The following is a 22,669-nucleotide window of genomic DNA, read 5'->3' as shown; positions in this document are numbered from 1 at the left end:
TGGGATTCATAGGGTTGAGGAGGTGGGGTTAGGCAGGAGGATTCAAGTTTTAGGTTTATGGAATGAAGACTTGGGTTAGGAACTGTTGTGGGAGTTTTAAGGTAAGAGTTAGGTTGCTGGTAGGTCTATGCAGTTTAACAAGGTTGGGTGTTAAGAAGACTAAATACTTAAGTAAGATCAAGCAAGTGGGAGTTAGATTACTTGGCTTTTTGAGCAATTGGTAGCAAGCAAGTGTGTTGTGAAATAATAATAACATGTGAGCATGTGTGGAAGACCTAGGTCTGTATGAATTAGGGTATATGTGTCTGGTTTTGTATCTGCAATGTATATGTGAACTTTTGCTTCCTTTTCTAGAGAGTTGTGTAGATATGTTAAGTTTAGGGGAATTTTAGTAGTTTTTATAAAACACTCATTTTTGTTTTATTTTGAGCATGTATGCATGCATGTATGCATGTATGCATTAATTAATATCATTAAATAATTTATTTACCTTTTGTTTACCAGGTTACTGCAATGGTCTGTGGACCCTTTTCAGCTATGGCCCAAGACATTATGGCAATTCATTACAATTATGATTTATTTACATACAAAATTAACATCAAAAGTAAAGTCCAGTTGCCAAATAGTTGACAGCAATACAAGCTAAAGTGCAGAATGCAGTTAATAGCACAATAATTTTTACAAAAATGCTTATAAGATTAGAGCAACATAAAGTAATGATAAAATACAAATAAGATCAGCATAGACTAGTACTGAAAGACAAGCATCATATTAATTGTCCCAATACAATTTCTAGCTTAGAAAAGCATATTGCAACAAACAGCATAAAGTAAAACTGAAGCCAGATAGTAGTGCCTAAAGCAAAGCATCTTAATTAGTGAAATGTTTACATATTGGCAAAGTGTGCTGCAAATCTCATCAGTTTTCAGTGCAGTTGAGTCAATATGTATATACATTCCAATTAACAAACAGTTGTATCTATCCTGGATTATCAGTACATCTGCATTTGCTGTCTTCCATCAGGTACTCTTTTAGCATTTTGAAAACTACTTCTAGTTTCCTTATGTCACTCAGTTTTTCCGGTAGCTTATTCCAACTGGCTGTTGTGACCTTAAAGAATGCTTTCTTGTGTGTGGTTATTGTTAAAAAGGGTTTACTGAGCATTGTGATGAATGAATTTCTGATGATGTGATGATACACAAAAAGTTTTACTTAACTTTTTTTTTATTTAAACCTTCAAAGCAGCAAACATAATGTTGTAAATCATAAACATGGTCATTTTAACAAGTTTTCAGATATAATAGTAAATATAAAATAGTAAGCTGAAACTTTATATCCTATATGCATTTTCAGCTTTTGGAACCATCATACCACCAAGCAAATAATATTTTAATCTTTAGTCAGTGTGTAACCTGTCTAATACAAGGATAAATATTAGTTCAAAATATAAATTACTTTTACTGAGAACTTCCTTTTTGTTTTTAAAAGCAAGCAGCAAATTTGAAGCAGTACAGATCTTATATGAATTAGTCTTAGTAGAAGAGATAGATTAGTTTTATTTTTGGAATTTGAATACTAAAACCACTGAGTCCACTTCTTGTACATTGAGGTTACTATTTGGGGGACTACTTCCCTATATTTTCTATATGGAAGGTTTGTTTCTGAATTTTTGGAAGAAAATTATGCATTTTTATATTTCCAAGATGTTTTTAGAAAACATTTTCAATTTATATTATTTAATTAAATATGTCATGTCAGACATGATATGCATAAAAAGGATGATATATGCCCGGATTTGATCTTTATCTAGTTTGCTTGGGAAAATATGTAATACTGACATTTTCAAAGATAAATCATTTTAATATAACCATTGCTTTGTCTTCTTCCTTTATATATTTCAAATTTAATTTAGTTTGGGAGAAGAGTGTACCTAAACATTTGATACTGTACCAGCTAAACTTTTGAATATGTGTCAGAAGAGTAGATAAACAAAAATAGCTACACGGTGTACCAGATACCTGTATAGATGAGATAATAAGAATATCAATACATTAAAATAAGATATTTGAATACATTATGCAGAATAGAGAATAGCTCTTTATAATTATTATACTAATATCAGTCATAGTGAGTTCATGCATAACACATTTGCTCATTTTCAACAAGACTGTGCTTCTACAACTCATTTATGATTTTGGTCTCATTTATGAAAGGCTGTATCACCATATGCCTTTACTAATTATTGCAGAACTTTCATTGAATTATGTTAGAATTTATCAATATAGCATAAAAATGATGCTTCTCTGTGCAAAGGCAATAAATGGAGCCATTTCTTCTTGAATTTTAATGAGACATATTTCAAGCTTTAAAGATAACTTCATGCTACAATGTTTAAAAAGATTGGGAATCTTCTACAGAAATGATTGGCTAATATATGTGTAATGTTATAGCAACAGTATGCATTTGTTTCTGATATATTTTGTATTTGTTATAGTGACCAGAACTGATTTTGGAAATGTTCTAATTTGTCAGTTTCTAATGGTCATTCTGGTATTAATTTGACACTACATGTTAATGGCCATTTAGATGCTCTAATAGGCGTGCCTTCGTGGAAGGTTGAACGTCGAGCTGGCACCTCGGCATTTGTGAAAATCTACTGCCAATCATTAGCGGACTGGAGTTCTGCTGTGGTGACCCCTAACCGGGAAAAGCCAAAAGACAAAACAAAAAACAACAACTCTCTTATTTTTTGTCAGAAAGAAAGACAACCATTTAGGTATATATTATATATTGCATCAGTAAGTAGTAAGAAACAGCAAGGAAATGATTGTCTTCAAAGTATCAGTGCCACTCTACACTTATCAAAAGATTGTTCTTTTGCTATAGGATTAAAAATTACAAGAAATATCAACTTGATGAGAAACAAACATTTTTTAGTTCTGATATTCTACCAAAACATATGCATGATAGTTATTTACTGAGTTTTTGTACAAAGTCACGTGTTGAACACATTTGTCAAATGGCACAAAAACCTAAGCAATGTAATACCTCTGTATCTCTGCTGCTTATATAACTATACTCTGAAACAGTTTGATGATTTTCTAGAAAAGTTCTCAGGAAAACATGTCATAGCACTAAGCTAAAGACTGCTGTTAGTTGTTTATATTAGATATAAAGATACGCATACCTTCTTATTTGTGCTATGTATGATGTAACAATGTGAGATATTATCATTTGTGCCAGGGAGAATAGGGAACTGCATGTGTAACATATGCCAGCATAGTTAGCTGGAGTTTTGTAAATGGTTTTGTGTCATTTGACTATCACACTGACTTGTACAGATGCTTGTGTTAAAAATCTATCAACTGTGTTATTATAACTGATTAAATGTTTATGTTTAAGCAATGAATTCTGGAAGGGAAGAATAGAAGTTTTTGAAATTACTCTATAGCTTTCAGGTATTGCAACAGATCTTTGCAAAGTTCTGAGTGTGTATTGTATCAGAGTCAAGTGATCAAATGTGATGTCATTCTATAACCAGCACTGAGAGGATAGAACTCACACAGCAGCTTGTTTTGTTTTCTTTGGAACCTGATATAAAAATCTATGGTAGTTATCACAGTCAGATCAGTTCAGTTCAGTGGTTGGAAGCTCATCACCTTGCTTTGTGGAAGTAAGCATCTCAGCAACCTATTTTGCCTTGCTGTATTATATCCTAAGGAAGTTTAAAACTTAAGGCACTTTAAAGGTGACTTAATAGTTTGGGTTTTTATATCCAATGGATGTCATTTCTAGTGATGATTTTTATTTTTGGAAATGTTTTTAATTGTGAATATGTAACAAATAATATATATCCTTGATTAGGAAGTGTTTGACAATTATTTGATGATATTTATTAATGTCAATTATAGTTTGATATAAGAGACGGTATATTTTTGGGTGTATGTGTACTTTGGAGGAAGTGTATTGATGAAAATTGATCATGTGATCCCTAAAGGGATTTAAATAGACTTTTAAATTTGGTTTTAAATGTCTGAAGAAGTTTTAGATTGCTGAAATGAAAGCACTTATATTTTATTAATAAAGTAGAGTTGGAATACCGTTTGAATCTTGGATTCCCTCTTTTTGGTTTTTGTGATCTTTTGGGACCAGCCAATCACTCCAAAAATGTAAGTTAGGACAGGAAAAGCAAATTGGTTTATAGCCTTAAATTTGTTCCTCGATGTGTGAACTGTTTTCAGTATTAATTTTAGTCTTCTAAAATATTCCTTACTAAGTTTTATTCACATTTGTTCATCTTTCATTGTTGATCCTTCATCGATTCCCAAATATTTATAAACTCACTGTTACTCAACTTCTTTTATATCACATTCCCGTTCCAGGCTGATGTTTTCTTGGTGCTGCAGCTTTCCTGCTTTAAAGGTTGCTTTTGCACATTTATCAAAAACAAATGACATTCTCATGTCATCTAAAAAGGTTTTGACTGCATGCAGTTGTGCTTTCAATTATTCATCTGATGAACTATACAATTTTAAATCATCCACAAAAAGAAGATGAGACATCTTCATGCTTTGCTGTTTTCTGGGAGCTAAATTGTAGCCATGACCTAATCCATTAAGTAAACAGCTTAATGGGTTAAGAGCAAGACAAAAGAGCAGTGGTGACAGAGTCAGCCTGGAATATCCCTCTTTAAATTTTTATCCCTGGAATAATAATTTGCCCTTTATCGTGGCTTAATTGCAAAGTGGTTTACCACTATTTCATGGTCGCTGTAATGTAATTGATTAGTGTAGAGTATATCTTATACATTTTTAAGCACGCTTTTATCCATGAATGTGAAATACTGCCAAATGCTTTTTTTGTAGTCTGCCCATGTCAAATTTAAATTTTCCCCTTTTTAGAGTTCCCCATTATGACTTTGTCTAACAACAAATGATTCTTTGTCCTTCTGTTACCTTTTTGTTCTTTTGCCATCGAGTTTTGTTTTAAATGACTATAAACTCTGTCAGCATCATTTCCAGGGTATAATTTATACATTGTTGGAATGTAAATTATTGGTCTTAGTTTTTAGCATAGCTTGCAGGTTTGCTCTTAAGTAGGAGTATTGTTTTTCTTGTTGTTAACCAGGTTAGTGTCTGTTCAGGGTGTGCATATAAATAGTTCTTACTCATAGCTAAATCTTCACGTAAATATGTTAATACTTTTAGCCAGAAGTTAGGTACTGCATCTGGGTCTGGGGATTTCCTATTAGTAGGTTTTCTTAACTTTGATTCAATTTCTCTGGATGTTATTTCATCCTATTTCATATGCTGTACATTTGAAGTTCTTATTCTTTCTTTTACTTCTTCTATCCATTCAGCATCTTTGTTATGTTCCACAGGATCTTCATACATATTTTTCCAAACTGTACCTATGTCTTCTTTTTTGGTGGTGTTTCAATTCTTTTTGCCTTGTTTCACAATTCTCTATAAAACTGTTTGGGTCATCAAAAACTTGTTTATGTTGTACTTTTCCTTTATATTTATCTGCATATATTCTAAGTTTTTCTGCCTCTGCTGACATTTAGTTTATTATTTGCGATAATACATGATAGATCTTGATCTGTTCTGATACAGTGCGTTGCTTTTATCACATCTATCATTCTGAGTATTTTTGTTGATCTGTTCCCTCTTCTATACTCTTCTAACAGTGACACTTCTTGTCTTAATTGCTTTACAATTTTCTCTATCTGATACTTCCATGATGGCATTTGATTTCTCCCCTTCCTTTCCCTTCCTGTCCTGTGTTTTTACGGTAAGACTTTATCTGTTATTAATTTAGCTGCAGAGTAATCTATTCTATTTACTTCTGTTATGTTACGTTAATGGTTCTCTACTACTGTTTGATAACCTCAAGTATTCCCAGACATAGTTGACTCTGAATGCCCTACATACCTGAATAAGTCTCTTAAATGTCTGTATGAGAGACTGTATAGGCTTTAATATTTTAGTCTTCCATAAAAGCATAAATATTCACATCAGTGGATGCCCTTTGTATATTTCTACTGTTCTCTTTCCAACTGAATCCTGCTTGTTTTCTTATAAGGTTTCCATATTGTTATGCCTTACTCAGGTTTGGGTGTAATATAACTAACAATGATTTCATCATTTCTGATTTCCTAGACTTTCTAAATCTTTTTCTATAACTTATTGATCTATAGCTATCTTTGACCATTTGGTTGATAGCCACTCAAATATTTGGATAACTATAAGTGCAGAAACCAACAGCAATACATTTCAAAACAGTAGCATCTCAACTTGTGCTAAAGTGCAGAAACACAGAAAATAATTTTCAAATGTAATACCAGCACACTTGAATGACAAGAAAAATGATTTTCAACAACAATTTGTACTTATCTGCCAAGGAATGAAAATGGATTGTAACAGTTCCCTCAGTATTCAACTATATTCCTGTATCCCTCAGTATTCAACTTGATCATTCAAGATGATCAATTTCAACAATTGGCTTAAGTACTGGTGTCATTCAAAGGGGATCCAATGCCTGTCAGCTTGGGATGATATGCTCGACAAGCCACGATGCTTCGCTAGGGATGGCTTGCACCTGTCACCCCTGGGCTTTCGGATATTGGCAAAGGCTCTTGCTACCCCTATAGTGCCTTTTTTAGGCAAGGCTCAAAAGACAAACCCACCTCCATAGGTATCACAAGGGATAAGAAACTAAGAGTAATGCTACTCAACGCCAGAAGTCTAAACCTCAAGATGCATGCACTCAAAACTCTCCTTAGCATGGAGAACATCGATATTTGTGCAGTAACAGAAACCTGGTTCAGGGCTCCCGGGAGCACCCCAGCACTACCAGGTTATACCTCATACCATGCTTTTCGGCCCCAAAACTTGGACCGAACCACAAAAGGAGAGGGAGTATCAATATTCATCAAAGATACCCACACCTCCAGGTTGGTGGCAAAGCACGAAGCATCAGAGACTATCCATGTGCAACTAACAGTGGGTAAAACTGCCTTCCAGTTTATAGCCTGCTACAGACCACCCTCCCAAACCCAGGAACCCCACTCGGCCTTCCTGAGAACACTGGAAAATATGAAGGTCTCTCCTAACACCATTATATTAGGTGACTTCAACTACCCAAACATAGACTGGGAGCATTACTCTAGCTCCAACACCCTAGCCCAAAGGTTCCTAGAATTTATAAACTCAAATGCTATGGAACAACTTGTTACCACTCCCACAAGAGGGGAAAATATACTGGACCTGATCATCACCAACATGGGGACTCCATGCTCCAGACCAGAAGTGTATCCCTCACTGGTAAGATCAGACCATAAACTAATCTCACTGGATATTCACATCCCGACCCCACCCCCTGCCCAGAAAACCACAGTGAAAAACTTCTCTAAAGCAAATTTCACACTCCTCAAAACCGAGGTGGAATCCTTCAAAGCCCCCGGGCCTGTGGAAAATACAGCCCAGACCGCAGAATCCTTTATAAATGCATTCTATGAACACCTTCAGGAATGCATGGATCATGCGATCCCGAATAAAACCAAGACCCAATCCTCCAAAGGCAGACGTCCTGTCTGGTGGACCCCAGCCATAAACAAACTATACAATAGAAGGAGGAAGCTACTAAATGATAGAGCAAAACCCCAAAAAGGGAAGGCATCACTGATCAGTATTAGCAAAAAAACTACGGGCACTCATAAAATTGTCTAAGGCCAGCTTCGAGAGAAAAATTGCACAGGACAGTAAGGATAATCACAAGGCTTTCTTTAGTTATGTTAGGAACCTGGGTGGTAATTCCCAGATATGCTCAGAATTAGTCCAAAATGACAAAAAATACACTGAACCCACAGACATTGCCAACATCCTAGCTGACAGGTTCAGTGCAAACTCCCCTCCCCACCAAAAGGGCAAATATCTATCCCAGCAGAGTGCTGCCCCCCCTGACATCTCAGATGCTCAGGTAAGAGCCGCCCTCTCCAAAGCAAAAAACACAGCATCAATGGGACCAGACGGTAGAAATGTTATTATGTAATAAAAAATTCATCAGTGCAAACTCTCTGGAACAATTAGTCCATGCTGCAACTAGGAATGAAAAAAAAAATCCTTGAACTGGTCCTTAAAAAATGTGGGACAACTTTATTTTCTACCAACTTTGTCTTCCACCCTGGTCAAATCAAACCAAAAATTAGGCACATGCACCATAAGACCAAAGCCTCAAACATCTTCCAATACATCAATATTCAGAGAGTGTATGAATGGTAATCTACTAAAACTGATTGATGACCTGACCAAATTCAAAAGCCCCTTCCATTTTGATGACCCCACTGCTTATGCAGAATACTTTACTGACAAATTCTATAGCCATGTAAACAGCTGCATATATGCATCTGTCCTCCCAGAAATAAATACAATGTCATACTCAAAAGTAAATCTCTGTGGTTGAAGCCTAGTATGAACAGGCTCTATTATAAAAGAAAAAAATATCTCATTGCATGCAAAAATAAATTTAATTCTCAAGATGCAAAATGCTCTTGCTAAACTAAACAAGAAACTTCAGACCATGATCAAATTATCCAAAGCCAAATATGAAGTAAAATAGCTACCTAGGTAATGGAATACAACAACGCTTTCTTTAACTGTCTTAGAAACCTGGGAAACAAATCCTGGCACTTTGCAGCTGTAATAGTACATGATATGACATATACTGACCCAGAGGAAAGGACATTGCCAATTGATTTACAGACAAAGGTTTCTCATCCAGGAAAAAAGAGGTCATTGTTCCCCTGTACTCATCACTCATTAAACCCATTATAGAGTACAACACCCCTTTTGGTATGTACCTCGCAAGACATCTACAACAACTGGAAAGGCCACAGAAATACCTCACAAAGAGGATTACCAGCCTCAAACAGATGCCCTACGCAGACCGTCTCAAAAAACTCCAGCTTTACTCTGTGACATATCGGCTACACAGAGGCTATCTCTGCCTAACATACAATGCTATGTCAAACCCAGAGCTGTTGGACATGGTCCATGTAAAGAAATCCCAATCCCTCTGGGCTACACTCTCTAGGGACCTAAACCTTGTCACCACAATAAACAGAACACGCTGGAGGGATAGATTCCTGTCTCAGAGACTTCCCATACTCTGGAACAAACTACCTATCTATATCAAACAAAACTCCTCATCAGCACTCTTTAAGAAAAATCTTGATGATTGGATGGGAGATAGGAAAGTCACCCCAGGGATCACTTCTGTGGCTCTGCTTGACAGGGTCACAGGAAAATAATTTTCTTGGGTGGCAAAAGCCAAGGTACTGTTTGGCTAGGCTTATATAGGCCCTAGGGCCAATAGCCTAGTACCTACCTATGAACCTATAACCTATGAACCTATAAATTTAGCTCAAAATTTGCCTCCAGTAATCTGAGGTCACATACCTACAACAAAAATACCCCCTCAAATTTCCCAAGGCCAAGTCCTTAAGGTGCTACCAAAGGCCATAAACACTACTTCTGTGGGTCTAGACAATATACCAGCTTGCCTACTGGTGAGCCTGAAGCATGACTTGTCAGACCCCCTTTAGAGACTATTCAAAATCAGCTTCAAAACAGGCTTCATTCCAGATGAATAGAAAACAGCAATAATCATTCCTTTGCAGAAATGAGACTTCAATACACCTGGGTAGATATAGACTCAAAGGCCTGACCATCCTCATCTGTATGGAAAGGATCATTACAGAATTAATAAATAAAGATATAGGTAACTTACAGAATTTTGACCTAAACCAATTTAAATTCATCAAGGGCAAATCCTGCCTACTTAACCTGTTTTTTTTCTTTTTTTTTAAGTTATTGTAGCGATGGATGAGCATGGATTACTACACACTGCATATCTAAAACTTGCAAAGGTGTTCAGCATCATCCCACTGACAGGTATCATAGATACATTCTCAGAACTACATATAAATACCTATATAACTCAGTGGATATCAAACTGGTTCACACAGAAAACAAAAAATAAGGGTAGGCAGCTCTACCTCATTTAAAAAACCTATCACTACTGATGCACCTTACGGTTCACTCCTTGGACCACTCCAATTGGAAACTTGCTTCTTGCAGGTCAAAACTAATGTCAAGGGTTTATTGATTGCAGACTTGATGCCATCAAAAACTTGCCAGAGGATACCACAATTCTACTAAAGGGCATATTCCAGACAAATTGGTTGAGTCAGAAGCATGGACCAAAACTAAGTGGCAGGAAATGTCTAACCATATATCCTTCAGCAAGTCTGGCTCCCCTTGTAAGTATCACAGCCACTAAAAATGAATCCCATGGTCCAGGATCTGGGAACATATGATGCCAACAACCTGTCCTTTGATCACCATGTAATCACTGTTATAAGGAAATAATGTTTCATCACACAGCTTATATCTAAAGGAATAGCATCCAGGTCCAAGGATGCCATTATTTCACTGTACTCAGCACTCATTAGGCAAATCATTGAGCTACTGCCCCTTTTGGTATGCACTCATCTAAACACTTGTCATACAGTGCTACTTTACTAAGAAATCAAGGCTGTAAATCATGAGAACTACCTTGGCCATCTCAGAACCTTATCCTCTTCTTGGTATCATACAGGCCTTTAAGAGAGGACTTTTACCTCATGTATAGAGCGTCAGTGGACTCCATCCTGTCTGATCTATTACACACTCACAAGTCTATTCATGGCATAGACACCCAAGGGATCTCAGTCTCTGCTACAACATAAATAGAACATGACAGAGGTATAGGTATGTATAAGAAAAAAAATTGTTGATATGGAACTGTCTTCCAGTCCAAATAAAACAAGTCCTTTTCTTACCCTATTCAAACATAATTTGGATGAATGATTGGGTAACTACAAATTCATCCCTGTATTAGCACACTTATCCCTCATGAATAGGGGCAACATGTATGTGTACCAACATATCCTTTTGCTATCCACCTCTGGGTTATTTATACACAAAATATATGGACTAAAACTATGATTAGAATGTAAGGCTTGGCTTTTTATGATCCTCATAGATCAGCCTAGTAAGTACCTATGCACCCATGAACCTGAGATGTTAGAAGCTGGTTAAAATGCTGGTCAGTATTGAGGTGGGGACTATTTGAGTAGTGATGTGCTTGAATTAATGAAGTGGGAGTTAAACTTGCAAGCTAAGTTTTGGTCTGACATATTTGGAAAGAGGTTTGGTTGAGTAATTCTACCAAGCTTTATTAGTTTGTTAATAGAAGAGTAGAAGAGTTTAGTGTTGGAGATGTTGGAGTCTTGTAATATGGTATAGTGCTTTTTTTCCTTTGTCATTCTAGACTCTTTTTTCACAGATTGCATATTTATCTGTTAGTTTAGAATGTGCTTTGGATTTTGTGAGTATGTCATAGTTTCTGTACTCATCTCTTTGCTGCATAATGTTATTTATTTCCTGGTTAGCCAAAATTATAGCTCTGCTTAACCAAAGAGATAAAGGAATCCAAGTTAACGTTTTTTAGTTTTTTAACATAAATGAAGCTTGTTTATTTGAGATCTTTGTTGCAATAATGTATGGCAAATGTGGTTTGGTGATCACTTAAGAGTCAGGAAGGTAGCCTTTGTGAGTATTTTATCTGATTTAGTAGTAAAAATCAAGTCCAAGGTTGAATGTTTGTTATTAAATTTATTAAAATCTAGTGGGAGTGTTGACTAACTGTGTTCAGTTGAAGTGCTTGATCAAGGATGGGAATGGATATTGATTTAAAGTAGTTGAGCCATTGATAAAGCAGCCAAGGATAAGGGATTTTGAATAGATATATGATGCAGACCAGGAAAGAATGTCTTATTTTCTGGAAGGGCTACTCTTGAGAGGAATGTATAGTGTCATAATACACAGTGTTTTTTTTTGGTCAACCTTTTTTTATTCATAATATAATCAAGATGATGACATAGAGAGTATAAAATATGTGTTGACATGTTGTAAGAGAGGATGATAGGAAGAATTTTTGAGGAAAGATGAGTGAAAGTGTCCTGATACAATATTTAAATAGTAATGATGTTAGTGAGATCAGTTTTTATTTAATGGGTAGCAAGTTGGCCTTTTTTGATGTAGAGGCAGTGGTGTTCACGTTTAAGAGATTTTGTTGTGAATCTGAAGACTTTGTCAGCTGTAGACAAAAGGGCTATGAATGTTCTATGTTCCTTCGATAGCATAGCATGCTATAATGAGAATGGAAATCCTTGTAGATCCTAGTATTACTTCAGTGCACTCCACCCACTGGAGAACATCATTCTTATGGTGGAATGGAGAAAAGGATTTTGGGTAGAATTACTTCATGGCAGGGACCACTAATTCAAATGCTTTGGAATCTATGTCATTATGTCCACAGGAACTATTGCAAGCTGTGAGTCTCAGCAACTCTAGCCAAAATAAAAGTTTTGGTTAAACTGGTTTCAACAACATGCTGTGATGTTGTACCAAAATTAAAAGCAAGTACATTTCAGAGCAAGCCCACATAGCTTACCATATTTCCTCTATAAAGTGAGTAACATATACAAATTTTAGTGAACCGTTTTACTTACCTTTATATGGTAAAAGCATAGTCAAGCAAACCAGAATTTGTGACCTCTAATTTATCAGACAGTTCAGGATTTGAGAAACTTCTTTTTAAGTTTTTTTTTTTTTTTTACAAGAAACATCTTTATTATAATATCACTTATGGCACAGACAATCATGCATTTATATAAATGAAAACAAACTACATTGACATATTTTAGATGCAAACATTATACATCACTTAGGAGCTATCCAGTCATTGTCAGTCAAAACATTACATAGTTCATTCAAATCCTGCTCTCTTTTAGACCTTATTCCTCCTCCAGATTGTTTCAGTAAACAACTTTTTTGATTAAAATGTACCATTTGGCTCTGAAAAAGCTGTCTTTACAGTGGTTGGATTTCCACCAACATTTGGTAGTCTCTGGGAGGGGGTGAGACTCTGCCTGTTCAGTACAGGGGATATATAAAGTGCAACCCTCCCCTCATACTAACCATATAGAATGAAAGATTATATAGGAATGATCCCTGGCTAATGCTTCCTGACAGTCATTATGTTTGTGGAAAAGGATAATTAAATAGCTAATGAAGAATTCTGTTTCAATAAACGATGAATGATTTTTTTAATACAATCCATAAGAGGGTAGAAACAGAATGAAACAACATTGAAATGAAATAATAATAATAATAATAATAATAATAATAATAATAATAATAATAATAATAATAATAATAATATCTTGCCATTTAAAACATCGCAGAAACGCCATCCTAAATCTCAAAATTTCCTTTGTGCTAGTTTAATTCTTATAAGTCAAAACAAGTTTGGGATTTAAGGGTCATATATGGAATGAAATACTCATTTGTAAATCTTGGCACCTTAATTTCTGATATGGGAGAGAATCTGCAAGTCGCTAGATAAGACAGAAAACCACCTCAAAGACAGTTTGTGATCCATGCTGTACTACTGCTCATAAATCAAAAACAACTATGCAGACAAGTATCATAAACTTTAATGATTATTTCTAGGAGAAATACTAACTAAACTCAAATGCGGCAAATACATGTCACATAATTTAAGTTAGAAGTTAAAGATTTTATCCACAAGATGGAGATTCTTCAGGAAGGTAAACTGCACATTGAACTAAAGAATTGGTGATAAGGTACAGATGTCCTCCCTACAGACTGTAGAATGTGCTAGGGGACATTATGACTAAATTAAAGATATGGAAAGTAAGAAAGATAAAATTATATGCTTTAGTCTACTAAAATACAGAAAAAAATGGGAAATTCTTCCAGAAAAATTTGCATCCACTCAACAATGATCTAAGATAACTGTCATCAGTTTTAGAGTTCCAGGACTCAATAAATTCTTTATTGACCATAGAAAAAATTCTGAATAGTGCCATGATAAAACATAACTTTTGTCTTGTGTTTTGAAATCAAGAATAAATCTGGAACCAGACAAACTCTGTGGCACAGAGGGAGAATGCAATGTCTATTACCCATCAGAACTCAGGTCTCAAGCACTGAAAAAGACAGGCAAGGAAGTGGGGTGGAAGTGGGAAAAGTATGTCATCTCGTTCATCCTGGGGGATGGTGTGGGTCATCACAGAGAGCTGACTTGATTCCTTGCAAACAGAGACCTACAGGCAACCATTGGCTGGAGGGCTGGGGGATACAGGCTTAACAATCTCATTAACCCTCATAGAAAGTATGTGTGGGAGTATATAGACATCAGGCCAGGGCAAAGAATGCCCCATCATGACACAGGTTTCTATGTCAGCTACCAAGGCTGAGGTTATGGACAAACAAATGGATCTATATTATAACATCGAATTTTATAAAGTTTGAATGTTATAATATCGAACCAGTTTTGTCAAACACTGAAAACAGCGAAGGTGCAGGACACCGAATTCTTTCCCAGGGAAAGAATTTGGTGGGCCGTTGCTGTGGCTTCTTTGTTTTCAGCGTTTGATATGTTGGAGCATTATGGGTCGGGTTCAGGTAAGTGTGCGTTTGTGTGTAGGTTAGGGTTAGGGGGCGGGTTAGGTGAGTTAGGTTTAGGGAGTGGGTCAGGTAAGTGTGTGGTTGTGTGTAGGTTAGGGTTAGTGGGTGGGTTAGGTGAGTTAGGGTTAGGGTGCGGGTGAGGTGAATGTGCGATAGTGATGGACCTTAGGGTTAGGGTTGGGTTAAGGTAAGTGGATAGCTAGTAGTGTATGTAAAGTTTAGTTTAGGTTTAGGTGTAGGATTTTAGGGGTGTATGTGTGTGGATTCTTGTTTTTGTGTGTGTTTGTGTTGTGTGTATGTTTCTCGGAATAGCGATTTTTTGCCCTGGGAAAAAAATCGCTATTCTGACTGTTCGATGTTTGCGGATTTCGGTGTTTAGGGTTTGATATTATAACATTCGATCTTTGTAGCTTTCAATGCTATAATATAGACCCCAGACAAACACCCCTTAGGGCTAACCATACCACAGATTGTTTTTCCTCCAATAATGGGGAAGGAATTAGAAGTCATGGCAGTGAGATAGTTATCAGGCAAAGAAGCCAGAAAATACTATAGAAAAAAGAATAACACTAACATCAAAAGTGACAGAAAAATGGTTTAATACTTAACAGCATAGCCATGTGAATGAATGAATGAATAATTGAATGAAAGAATGAATGAATGAATGAATGAATATGAGAAAGAAGGTAGAATGTCAATACCTTGTGTCGTCTACTATAAAAAAAGAAAAGGTTTTATAATTTCTTTCTCACCCTCAAATATGCTGAATACAAAGTTATGCTTACAATGCTCAGAATTTTTCAAACCAAGAATCAGGACCACATACAAGAGAAAAAATTCATCACACTGAAGGCCATTGTTGCATGAAGACATCCACACGACTGACGTTCTTTAAGCTAATCATTCCTTACCAGTGCCTTGGAGTAATGAAAATGCAGAACTACTAATGCAATGCTGATTTTCCTGCTGAGTTGGAACTAAAGATAAACTGCATGCATGTGTGCATGTGTGTGTGTGTGTGTGTGTGTGTGTGTGTGTGTGTGTGGTCAGACAGGCAGATAATGTATATGATTTAATTAATGAATCATGACAAATGTGCATTGTTAGGTGAATAAAATGTAACTCCACCATATCACAGATGTAGCAAACAAAAGCACATAAAATAGCAAATCGATAAAAAAGATAAACAGCAACAGTTGTGTAAAACAGTAGACATGAAAGAGGTCTCTTCTATGAGATATACTTATCTGTTTAATTATCTGTATTTTTATGACAGAGCTAGCTTTTCTTCGCAAAGCCCCTTTTCAGAAGGGATGCAATGATTAAAGCTCAATAAAAATAAGGAGCATAATGCAAGTTAGACAATATATATATATATATATATATATATATATATATATATATATATATATATATATGTGTGTGTGTGTGCATATTTTTGATTATTCACAATACTTTTCTACATAGAGGACATGGTATACATTTGATAATTATATTAATAGGTTGTGTGTAGAATCTAAATAATGGGATAATGCACTTAGATATATGAAATACAAGTGCTGATATGTCTTCCTAATCCAATTAATTCAACCAGATTACAAAATTATAAATTAATGTTCTTGTTTATATGAACCAGAAATGTACCTTTACCATTATATTCACCTTGGCAGCTATTAAAATATAAGTGAGTTTTTCACCTGGGCCATTCTTTTCTGAGACGTATTTTCTACCCTGCATGCTGGTAATTAATCCTTACACTATAACCTTTACCCATTTGCTCCCACATGGTAAGAATTGTTTAATGAGAGTGAGAACTATCTTGGGGGCCAGCATACAGGCATCCATGGAGTTTTCTTTTTTTTTTTTTGTCTTTGTTACCTCCCTACAATTTATCACTGAATGAGCATTTTCTACTGTTCAACTTCAGCTGCCTGATCCCACAATATGCTTAAACTAGTTTAATATGACTCAGATTCCACTCTTGTCTGATTGCGTCCGATGCTTTTTTGACAGGCAGAACTTATGTCCTTAGATTTCAAACAAATGCACATATCTCTGGAACCATGAAACTTACTTAAACAAGAACATGACTGCAGGCAGACAGAAGATTGTTGATGAAAACATTGAACACCAGAGGTCTAAGAGTAGATCCTTGAGGAAACAAATGGTTTCTGGTAGACATGAGAAGAAGCAGAGTGTCATTTAATGCATTGTGTACAACAGAACAAATAGCTTGTGAACTATATCAAGCAGAAGAAGCAAAACCAAGTTCAGACAGTATTTGTGGCAGTTTGGGATGAGAAGTGGTACTGAATGCTTTGGAGAGAGCTGAAAATTTAACAAGGAGATATGTTGCTTCCTATTCAGATCCTCTAACTTTCTGACTGAACAGTCATGTAAAACCACAACAACAACCTTCTTCTTATCTAGTCTATTATATGACTGTCCTAGTCTCATTAACATTCACTCAACACAACTGAATATGTTGTAAAAATGTTACAAAAAAATAGTCAAATGTCCTGCAAAAACGTGTAACAGAACACACTATTCTTTCATGCTACACAAGCTAGACTGCATGGGATTCCCAAATTTTCTCTCCATTAAACCCAATCATTTTCACACACTTTTAAAAATATTTTTAACAGTTTGCTACATAGACTGCAGTTTTGTACAGTAAGAGGTATTTATGTCATATCACTTGTTTTCTTAAATGTTTGCTTGAAAATTAACAGTTTAAATATTTGTGTAGACAGATTTACAGACTGTGTTCTTCAGGTTAACACTCTGTATTTTATCTAATTATATAGGACGTGTTTGTGTGCTTGACTCACTTTCACTGACAAAATGGAAACTATTCAACATGTCCATGTATTTCTTTTCCACAACTCCTCAACCCTGGAAAAGCAGCAGACAATACTGTCAACAAATGGATGCTGATTTAGTAGTGATCAACAACAAGGAAGAACAGGTAGGAAGCATAACATGGGTTATGCTGTTTGTACAAAATTGATTGAGACTTTAAAGACTGTTTACAAAAATAGTTACTTAAGATAAAAATAGACTCAACTGGTAATAAAAAAATATGTAAGATGTTTTAAAGAAAGTAAAATGTTTGAGTGTATAATTCACCAGACATTTCTACTTTTTAACTGTTTGACTATAAAATGATTCACTGTTTCAAGGGTGAATGTGGCACCCTAATGAAATGTCAAGACTCACAATGCTAATCCCAGAAATGCTGATAAAAAAGACTGAAACTACTGGAGTAAATTGTATATTGAATTGATCACTGCTTTTTTTCCCTTTAATTTTTTGTGCAAATGAGTACAAACACTATCTGAACTTAAATGTATTAACTCCGAGATCACCATTCCTTCGAGAAAAGGGAAAATGAGAAATATCAATCTCACACCTGATATATGCAAACCACATTTTCAGTTATTCAGTCTCCTCATTTTGGTAGTCAACAGTGTGAGTCTCAGCATTTCAGAATATTACTGAATGAGGCTCCCTGTTGAAATGCTGGCAATCACAATGCTGAATCCAGAAATTAAGAAAAAAGTGACTCAAAAATACATGAGAAAAGTGAATATCAATCATCACCTTTCTCCTTGAAACTTGCTTTTTTTCTCTTTTAAACTTGCTTTTCCAGGTGCGACCCTTCTGCATCCTTTGATGTGGAGGCATGCCCCTACAGTCCCATATATACCAACTTCAAAATCACCATACCATGGAAAAAAGGGCATAGTCTGAGAAGTGGTGATCTTGGACTTAAGATATGCAAGTCTAGGAATTCCCAAGATGACTGCACACTGATCAACAGCTTAATTTTAGGTTTCATAGAGTAAAAAAGAAACTGATAGATAAGGACCAGAAACTCTGCAAGTTTTAGTAAATCCAGTTACTGGATAGTAAGTACACTGCCTGGATGCTACCAAAGAAGAAATTTAGAGAGCCTGAAAGAAAATCAGCTAGAAAAAATAAAGTTAAAACACTGACTAAAGAATGTTGTAGTTCAGAAAAATTGCAGTTCAAGCTCCAACTTTGGGGCAAGATATGGCTTCCAGTAATCTAGGAAAAGTCTAATCTGATTGTGCTCAGAGCTGATTTAAATACACAAAAGAATGAAAAATGAAAGTAGCTTTAAACAGTTATTCAGACAAACTGATAAACCTGCAAAAATGAGAGGTGAAAAGGAAGAAAAGGCTGGCTGAGTATGAAACTGCTCAAGAAGAGCTGTTTCCAAAAATGGTAGAGTTAGAGAACAGAGCATGCAGGGAAAACCTGAGAATTTCTGTTGTACCACAGAAAATGGAAGGAACATACTGTGTTCATTTTATGAAAGCACTAATAACATCAGACTGATATTTCATGGCAGGATTTGTTAATTGAAAGGACACATCATGTGTGTGCTTCAAACCTGGCTATGAGAATGCAGCCAAGACCTGTATTAGTAAAGCTGCAATCATACCAGCAGAAAGAAATTATCTGGACAAAACTGTGGGAAAAGGGTAAAGTATTAAAAATTGCAGACGGTAGAGTTTTTGTGGAAAATGATTGTTCACTGTATACCAGGCAGAAGAGAAGCACATTTATACCAGCAATCAGGGACTGTCAAGAGGCAGGTGTGACATCCAAGCTGGTGTACCTAGCTGTCTTCAGAATATTTTACTTGGAGGATCAAATTAATTTTTGATGCTGAAGAGGCTAAGGAGGAAATACAAAAGTTTCTGCAATGAAAAGTGAACAATCAAACAGGAGGTGACTCTGTTTCTCATTCTTCTGATAATAAAGATTATAGAGAATTTGCCAGTGAAATCTTTTCCAGTGTTCCAAAGGAAAATGCTTGACAGATAAAAAAAAAGCTTAGAAGCTGACTAGAAGAATTGGGAGTACCTTGGACCTGAACCAGAATCTGGGATTGGGAGATGGGGATAAACAGGAAGAAGACCAGCAGCATTGAAATTATTGAATACATATGAGACTATGAAGTATTTATAACAGTTGCAAAATATGGCTTTACTAGAAAAATTGGCAAGATTGGACTTTTGTTGACTTTATTAAACTTGTGAGGCACTGAAATGCATATGCCTCATTTCATATCATAAATGTTTATAAGGACACTGAGAGGAAGAACGAAAAAGGTAACTGTAAGACAAATTGTGCTCTTAACAGAATGTGTATGGAACATTTCATGATACAAATCGCATGTGATATAGTGAAGTATTTTGAGTTATTGTTTATGTGATAAAGGTACTAAAGTAAGCAAGTGCCGTTTTTCTTTCTCCTTTTATATTTTTAAAAATGTAGGCATTGCAATGTAAAAAGAGGAGAAAGGCTGGACAAAAACATGTTTAAGTTAACATGATGTAAAATTGATATGTTTAGGTGGAGAATAAGGTGTAAAAGTGCACATATTATAAAATATGTAGAGTCAATATGGTCTTTCTTACTTTTGCATAGGAAAAATGTCTGTGTTAAAGCCAAAAGCCTTTGGCTTAGTCTAATAACACGTTTTATTTTGTCCAAGTAAGTAAATAAAAGGATACTGAATGTAATGAAAAGTTTTCCTTTGGCAAATGAATGTTCAGTGTAAGCTGAGAGGATTGCAGAGCTGTACATTTGGTATTTGTCTTTCCGTGGGGGCAAGCTGACTATAGGGGGATGCAATAAAAGCCCAAACACTTTTTTATGGATGAAGATTTAATGCTTTTGGAAATCATATAAGCTGTTGTTTCCCATCTGGGAAGGGAATGAAGATGAGACAACAGCAGATAAAAATTTAAGTAGGAGCACATGCTGTGACATGCATTTTAGCATGTAAAACCTTAATGTTAGGTTACGTTATGCCTGTACCTGTAGCTGTTGATTTGTGACAGTTGCTCCTATCAGGAGGATTATACTTTATTATTTGAAGATGTACATACGTTAGTGTGCTTGTTTTAAGTTAATATGTTACAGGGGAGTTCTATGGGTGTGTTTGATTTTTGTTTGAGGGTTTTGATTTAAACAAAATGTCTTGTAAAATGTGACATAGGTTCAACTGTTGATGACATGAAACAACTGTATAAAAGATCAACCTCAACCTATCAAACATTAATGGGTGCATGTAACATAAAAGCTGGAAACAGACATTTAGAAAAGCTGCCGTATGTATAATGGGGAGGGGAATCAATATGTATCATAATGACTACATGAAACATATTATTTTGGAATGTGAATGGCCTCACAAGTATAGACAAAAAGGTAAGAGCACTGAACTATTAAGAAAAGCATAAGGCAAATATCAATGCTACATGAGACACATTTGTTAAGAAGTAAGCATGTGAATTTGATAGAGAAAGGATTTCAGGATAAATATTCAGTAGAATATCAGGGACAAATCAGAGACAAAGGAAAAGGGGAGTACTTATACTAATTATTAGAGGAGCTCAACAGTGATATAAAAGGAAAAAAGAAAGCAAGGGTGGATTTGTGGTAGCAAGGGGCTACTGGCAAGGGAGGAGGAGGATTATGCTGGCATGTATTTATATTACACCTAAAACTGTTATTATTGGCGCTTAAGAAAATTTTGGGAGAAATCATTAGCTTTCAGCAGGGAATATAACTTATAGGTGGGGACTCAAACTTGTGTTGTAACAGTGAGGATGTATCTGGGAGAAATATTTGAAAATATTTGGTATGGAAAAAGTGAATTCAGTAGCAGGATCTCAAAGAGAGTTTACATAATATTCCCCAAGGTACAATAGCTGAGCTAGACTAGTTAGAAATTATATTTCACAGGAACATGTGTATTTAATTGAAAGCATCAACATACATCGAATAACTATTTCTGATCCTGCACCAATAACAGCTAGGATACAAATGCAGGGTAATGAAATAATAATGAAACACTGGTACTTCCCCACCTAGTGGAAATTATTTGAAAACTATTAGGGAAGACAGAAATTTCTATAGAAGGTATAGTTGGTGAATGGGATAAAATGAATGTGGAGTATAAAAAAATAGGGTAGAAATAAAATAAGAAACAAAAATTATTCAGAGGTCCTGACAAAGGTTAAAGTATTGCAGAATAATGGAAATCTCACAGAACAAGAACAAGCACAACTACAGTGTGCTAAAGAAATAAATGAGGCAGTATCTGGACAGTATGCATGAGTTTAGAAATATTTCTGTTAAGAAACTGTTTTTTGGTAATAATGTCAGACCACAAAACTCTTAACTCAATGACCTAGGCAACAGAAAGTAGAAAGAGCTGTTGCCAAATGTAGGGAGTGCATAACAAAAAAAAATAAAATAAAACAGATATACTATAGAGGTATTAGAGATATTTCAGAAATTGTATGAAAATTTGTATAAAGCAGAGGAATGTGAAAATCAAGAAAAAAAACAAATGAAAATATTTATAGAAGACTTAAGTATGCTAAGGTTAGAGGTAGATGAGGCTCAAAAATTAACAGTTAAAACAGGAGGAGATGAGATAAAAAACCTGTGACGTATAATAAATCTGCAGGAAAGGTTCCAGGAATAAATGGTATTCCTGAGGGAGTTTAGAAACTAGGAGGGAAGAAACTGATAAAGATCTAGAAGGTTTTGCTTAACAGTATTTTAAAAGGAGGGGAAGCACCGACATCCTGGAAGAAAGCTGTGGTAGCTATAATAACTAAAGATGGTAAAGAACCATCAGACTCAACTTCATATAGGATCATTTCAATTTTAAACCATGATTATAACGTGTGTTGGCAAAAAGGATGGATCAATGTGGTTTTGTGGAGGGGAGGCAAACATTTGACATTAACAGAACAATGATGAACAGGTGGGAGGGTGGCATAATGGTTAAGGTGCTTGCCTTACAAGCAAAAGATGCAGGGTTTGATTCTCACATGGTGTAACTGACTAGGCTTAAAGTGGACCACAAGGGCAGTTAGCCTAGTACTAATCTATGAACCTATGATAATACAGAGGGAAGCAGAATGTAAAATAATTATCACTGTCTTTGGTGAGTCTTGATGAAGAGAAATAATTCAACAGTCAACTTGGATTTATGAGTAGGTCAGTAGAAGCATTTT

At 35.5% G+C, this 22,669-nt stretch overlaps 1 protein-coding gene across 1 annotated transcript in view; it reads left to right on the top strand.

Annotated features, from left to right (window-relative positions):
• LOC122808708 (hepatic lectin-like) overlaps positions 1-22,669 on the top strand; it is a 634,431-nt gene that overhangs the window by 470,277 nt on the left and 141,485 nt on the right. The window contains exon 4 of the mRNA XM_044079696.1: positions 17,408-17,568. Coding sequence (XP_043935631.1) covers positions 17,408-17,568 — 161 coding nt within the window. The remainder of the gene's footprint in view (positions 1-17,407; positions 17,569-22,669) is intronic.

The sequence above is a fragment of the Protopterus annectens genome, chromosome 8.part0, assembly GCF_019279795.1.
Source record: "Protopterus annectens isolate FY-2018-M chromosome 8.part0, PAN1.0, whole genome shotgun sequence".
NCBI lineage: Eukaryota > Metazoa > Chordata > Ceratodontiformes > Protopteridae > Protopterus > Protopterus annectens.
Note: the sequence above shows the minus strand (reverse complement) of the source record. Positions and strands in the feature narration are given on the sequence as shown.